At 38.1% G+C, this 5,686-nt stretch overlaps 1 protein-coding gene across 5 annotated transcripts; it reads right to left on the bottom strand.

Annotated features, from left to right (window-relative positions):
- Positions 1 to 213: 213 nt before the first annotated feature.
- On the bottom strand, positions 214 to 5,129 carry LOC147850891 (polyadenylate-binding protein-interacting protein 7-like). Of its 5 annotated transcripts, none has more exons than XM_087335639.1 (10): positions 5,016 to 5,129; positions 4,798 to 4,859; positions 3,948 to 4,004; positions 3,354 to 3,420; positions 2,470 to 3,279; positions 2,247 to 2,397; positions 1,930 to 2,157; positions 1,767 to 1,837; positions 1,331 to 1,455; positions 214 to 1,129 (listed from the first exon to the last, which is right to left on the bottom strand). In XM_087335639.1, the coding sequence occupies exons 5-10, from the start codon at positions 3,181 to 3,183 to the stop codon at positions 829 to 831; spliced, it is 1,590 nt and encodes a 529-aa protein (XP_087191765.1). In that variant the 5' UTR covers positions 3,184 to 3,279; positions 3,354 to 3,420; positions 3,948 to 4,004; positions 4,798 to 4,859; positions 5,016 to 5,129; the 3' UTR covers positions 214 to 828. The 5 variants fall into 5 exon arrangements, with proteins under 5 accessions (XP_087191765.1, XP_087191764.1, XP_087191767.1 ...); XM_087335638.1 differs by having other exon boundaries at positions 3,374 to 3,420; XM_087335641.1 differs by lacking the exon at positions 3,354 to 3,420 and having other exon boundaries at positions 2,470 to 3,318.
- Between the last annotated feature and the right edge of the window lie 557 nt (positions 5,130 to 5,686).

Raw genomic sequence — 5,686 nt, 5'->3', positions numbered from 1 at the left:
GGTGAGCGCATCTTTGAAAAAAAAGTGACATAGCAAGACCACATACATGACATGAAATAGAGAATGATCACTTTGAGAGATGAAAACCCATAATACAACTTTGAACATAGAAATGATCATATGCTAGGCTAGATCAATTATTTATTACTACCATGATACACGTACTCATTCAACACGACATCAGTAATTAAAAGACTCTCCGTTTGGATGGGGTTTGTGAGAAGGATAAATATTTCAATTGAACAGAGGTAGCAAAAGTCTCACCGTTACAAATGTATTAACACAGTATACATGACTTTGTATAGCAAATTGGGGCACCCTTATCGGTGCATAAGGGAGGCATGTGTTTTCATGTTCACAGTTCAAAAGAATCATATGCTATATCATTCAACAATCCTTGGAAAAAAAATGTCACAAATGTGATGGGGTAGGTAATTTGTGGGTTTGCTACCTAACCTATCTGGCCGCATTCTTATACAGATTTGGCCGAAACAAAAACTTGCGGAGACTCTACATTCGGCTTTTATGATGAATCTTCAACAAAACATTATCTAAAGGGGATAGCCTGGTTTCTGGCTGTGGCTGTGGCACAATACAGAAATTACATGGCTTTTAAGTTTTCACTTCTAATTTCCAAGTGGCCATTATCATGCAAACTCGGGCTCCTACATCATAAAGTTACAAAGCATATACAAGGTTATTTTTTCAGCTTTTTTCTCTACTTACATCCTCCTCGGTACTCTAAAGAGGAAAAGTTTCACATGGAATATATCCAAGATTCTCACAAGAAGTTTTCCCATTTCAGAAACAAGGATCTTACCGGACCATTCAACTCACCACAACCCTAACAATCCCAGGTTGAGGTTCAGTAATGCTAAGAAGCTCATTCTCCACCAAATGCCTCTTAACTGCAGTTAGCAACCGAGAAGGTGTTCGAGAACCTTTGGCATGACCTGTGCCCACGCTTATAAACACCTGCTGCCTCTGTCTCGAAGAACGCGCCATTGACCTTAGGCCTGAAAGCTCACGTTTCAGCAATGTCACAGCCTCGTTGACATGTAAACCACGCAAATCCAATAATTGTGTTTGTCCTGGCCCAATGCTCGGACCTTGAGCAGATGATATATTTCTGCACAAAGTTTACCTACCATCTATGAGAGAATACTATTGATTTTGTTAAATGCAAAGGAAACCACGAACATATTTGATGAAGGAAACCATGGACATGCACTTGACACACAATCATCGGCATACATTTGACAAAGGAAATTGCAACAATACATATATGTTTGACAAAGGAAACCATAGAAGCATGTTTGGTATCACTGACCTCTGTTGAAAGACCAACTCCGCAGCTTTGCTTTGTGCAACTTTCATTAATCGATTATGCAACTGTCCTTTTGCACTTGCTTCTCTTGCCAGGATCTTGTCACCCACAAAATATGCTTGTCGGGCCTGTGAATGTAAATATCACACATTCTTTTTATATGGGTAAGGAGGTCTTATATGTGAAATACATGCACATCTTAGTCGTGAAGAACGCTTGGAACCCCAGTGTTGACCATTGGCAAATTGGAAGCAAGGTTCAGAGAACATTTAGTAAATAGGCATATAACCTTTATACTACACCTTATCAGACAAAAGACATGTCAAAAATATAACCTGTACAATAATGTGACAAAGCATGCACGTATAACATCATTGAGAGTTTTAAGTATCTCATCTTCAACCCAAACTACACAAAGCTTACATTCATGAAGTTTCACCTGCTCAAAGTACGCATTTCGGATGCATGCATGATCCCGAGCTTCATCTCGCAGCTCAGTTAATACATTCACTGCACACAATCCAAATCACCCAAAGATACACTCAAATTTGAGGTGTAAACAGGAGGATATCCCCGCTTTTGTAACAAAGACTTATACACACCCAGTGCATCATCGCTCTCCATCAAGTTTTGAGGTGAAACTTGATAATTCTGTCGAATGTTGGTCAAATTCATTCTCTCTTGCTCAGATGTTACAAAATCCCCACCAAATAGATCACTATATGCACTCAAGGGTGGCAGGTTGGAAGGTCTAAGATGACTTTCAGGACCAGCTCCACTCCTCTCATGTGGCCAAGGCATTTTGTTCTTTCTCATCAGTCTCACAAATTCTGCCAAAAAACATTAGGCCAATTTAACACAATGCTACCAGGAATGCAAAAAAATTGGTATCTCAGAAGAGAAACTTTTAAAACATCACCTGTAGGGTGTTGAGCATTCTCTTCAACATAATTTTGCGATAACCCACTGCCAAAATTAGGTCTAGGAGCTGAGATATTTGATAGCCTCTGATTGGAGACAAAATTAGAAGCAGATGGCATACTTTGCCAAGAACTCCCATCCTCTTGCAGCTGAAAAAATATGGAAATTCAGACTATCTAGAATGTAAGACCTGCTTGATAAAACAAATGAACCAACCAAACCTTAAGCTGGGTCAACATTCCAGAAACATCACCATTAGCTTGATAAATGTCAAGCAAGTTCTGAGAAGGTACATTGGGAAATTCATTGGTGAGTAAGCCAAGAGCATTTTTGGATCCATGTCGACTCTCTCTCAGGCTAGCCATTTGTGTAGAATCACTATTTCCATGATTGAAAAGCTGTTCATTCCAGCTAATAGGAACCTGGGGGGAAGATAATGCTTGCTCATTGTCCCAGATTCGTCTTGCGTTGCTAGCAGTGCTTCTATCTGGATGAGGATTGTCATACTCTGGAATATGCAAAGGATTATGCATATGCCTTCTTCCACTAAGCATTGTTCTCTCCCATGGTTGGCCATCTGGATTTGGGTCATTTGAAATGCCCATGAAGTCAGACATATCATAAGCAGCAGCATTCAGTTGAGATGATATTGATTCAGAAGTTTCTCCACCCTGAGCATAGAAATCAGTGTCTAGCGACAGTATGTCATCAGGTAGTTGAGCATTCCAATATCTCCTGCTCTCTTCATCTGAAGCACATGAATCAGAAGATTCAACTTTCTCTGAAGGCGCCTTCCCATTGTCTGAAGTACCTAGGTTTTCTGTCTCGTCTCCAGAACCAGCACTGCTAGTTATTGGTTTCAAAGCTGTGGGAACAAACTCTCTTGCATTTGGATTGAGAGAAGTCCAGCTTCTCAAAGGTAAATTTGAGTTCATTTCTTTCCTCGCTCTTGATGTTAACACAAGAGGTACTCCAGTTCTTTGATAACTTAATCAAGAAACTGTTTCCTCTCTAACAAAATCAAAGAGCCTCTGAAATAACCCATCCAGTAGTTACAACCTACCATTAACCTAATCATGAAGAAAGACTATAAACTACTACTTACACTGAAAAATCCGAATTTACCTGACCAACAGTGACAAACCTTGTTATTCTGAAAAACAGAGCATATCCTATGACAGATTGAAAAAATTAGAAAATTTTCAGGTGAAAAGGCAAACAATAATTTCAACCAGCATTATTTTTTAAGGATGTTTAGAACTGATTCAAAATAAAAAAGAAATACAAACTCTGGTTATTTCATTATATTACAAGGGATCTCTGTATTTCAAACAACAATCAATTATTCCATAGGTATGCATTCAGCGGTCCCTTAAATTTCATGCAATTCTGTATCTCTATATAGAAATCCATATTTTTCTGCGCCCTCTGCCTATTCAAGGAATCCGTCAATTATTTGAAGATGTTTAAAACTTCTTTAGAAAAAACAACTGATTTCAGGAACTTATCTACATAGATTTCACCCAGCATTATCCTTAAGGATGTTTCAAACATAAATCGAATTTGAGTGGAAAGACTAAATCATATTATTGCAAGGACTTTTATATCTCCATTCAAGAAGTCATTTGACTTTTCATTGTTTCTTACAGTATTACTCTGGTGTTTGCATCTTCTAAGATATAGAAAGATGTTACCATACCTTAATCCGGCGGCATCATCTGTAATGTAATATTATATCTTAATCCTTAAGTCTTACCTGCAAGCACGTGAATCCAATCCACAATTTCAACAAACCATAAATATCATTGCATTTATTGGAAAGGAAAAGAAAAACTAATTTAACCCTATGGACAATCTGATAGATGATAAATGTGAACAAATAATATCTGGAACTCCATTAAACAGTCTCGCCATAGCTATAAATCTAATTCTCGTTATTTATGAAAAGAAAGGAAAGAGCTAAACAATTTGATGCAAATGAAACTGAAACACCATGGATCATCCGGTAGTTGGTAGTTGAGTGTAATCCAAAATCTCAACAACACATAAATCTGATGCTACTTGCTCAGAAATGACAAAGGAAAAACTACAGCAATTTGACCCCAGATCAATCTCATTCTAAGGTAAGGAGAAAAAACTACATGATTCCAATCCACAATTTACACTTCTCATTCTACTCATGGTGGAAAGGGGAAAAAAATCCAGCTAATAGAATTCCATGGACAAACTGAAACCGAAATTACCAGAATCCAATCCGAGCCCATTCTAACAATAGATAAAGGACAAGAACTACAACAATCTGACTCTACTGAAGCTAGTAGAAATTCCACGGATCCTGCAATCAGATGGTAAACTGAGACCCCAATCCACAACCTCTAACAATCGACAATAAAATGGGAAATGAAACTACCACAAGTATGTACCACATTCAAATAAAATCCATGGATGTTCTGATCACATGCTAAGATGAAACCCTGATACCTGCAGCCCTAACATCTGAAACCCTAGAAAAATCATTATACAGAGAGAGAGAGAGAGAGCGAACATACTTGTTAGTTTCATCTCCGCCTTTAGATACAGAGCTGGTGATGCGTGATCCCTCCGATCGCATCTGCATAAGAAAAACACGGGAGACAAGTTGAGAAAAAGAGACACAGAAAAATAACAACCCCAAACCACCAGTGAACTGAAGAATAATAGAGAAAAAGAAAGAAACCCTATGGCTAGGGTTAGGGTTAGAGAAAAGAAGAAAAGACGCATTAAGCACCTGTTAGGGTTAAGGAGAAGAGCAGAGACAGGGATAGAGACAGACACAGAGAGATAATAATGCTCTCGACGGAGGAAGAAGAAAGACTCTAACGCTACCATGGTTACATTTTAACCCTACCATGGTTACATTTTAACCTTACCATGGTTACATTCTAACCCTACTATGTCCACTTGTTAGGTTGTAGCCTTGAGAGCTTTGACCCTTGCAAATTCAATACATATTATATATATGTATATGTATACATATTCCTTTTTCTCTTCTTCTGGCCCCTTGGTTTTGAGTTGCTCCTTCATTAGATTTCAACATATACATATTCCTCCTTGACATCTGCATTTTGTAGGTCGTGTTGACAATGCTCGCGTCTCTTACTCCGTAAGGCCTAATTAATTTCACGGCGCATGCCCTATTGCCTAATTAGCTTCATTGCCATTCATACAGAATTGGTGGTTTCTATGCTAAAGCTCTCTCACATTCAACTTGAAGCACTTGACCCGTGTTTGTTGTTGTCAATTGAATCATTTATATTGCCATAAATATTGATTGTTTTCTACAAAAAATGTTTGGGATCCATTTGATGCAATCCTATATCAACAAGTAAGTTGGATGTTTGATTTATCTACGAAATATCATATCAAATATTCGATTTCATGTTTCCTAGTTGAATGGAT

Source organism: Azolla caroliniana, unplaced genomic scaffold (genome assembly GCF_043228905.1).
Source record: "Azolla caroliniana isolate FFs.n. ecotype wild unplaced genomic scaffold, voAzoCaro1.0.p SCAF_20, whole genome shotgun sequence".
NCBI classification, from domain to species: domain Eukaryota; kingdom Viridiplantae; phylum Streptophyta; class Polypodiopsida; order Salviniales; family Salviniaceae; genus Azolla; species Azolla caroliniana.
This window is presented reverse-complemented; position numbering and strand designations above follow the sequence as displayed.

Coding starts and splice junctions, on each gene's coding strand:
- LOC147850891 (XM_087335639.1), bottom strand. CDS start 3,183: ATGAACTCAAATTTACCTTTGAGAAGCTGGACTTCTCTCAATCCAAAT. Junction 2,158..2,246: donor GAATGCTCAACACCCTACAG/GTGATGTTTTAA, acceptor GTTTTTTGGCAG/AATTTGTGAGACTGATGAGA. Junction 1,456..1,766: donor GAAATGCGTACTTTGAGCAG/GTGAAACTTCAT, acceptor TTACATTCACAG/GCCCGACAAGCATATTTTGT.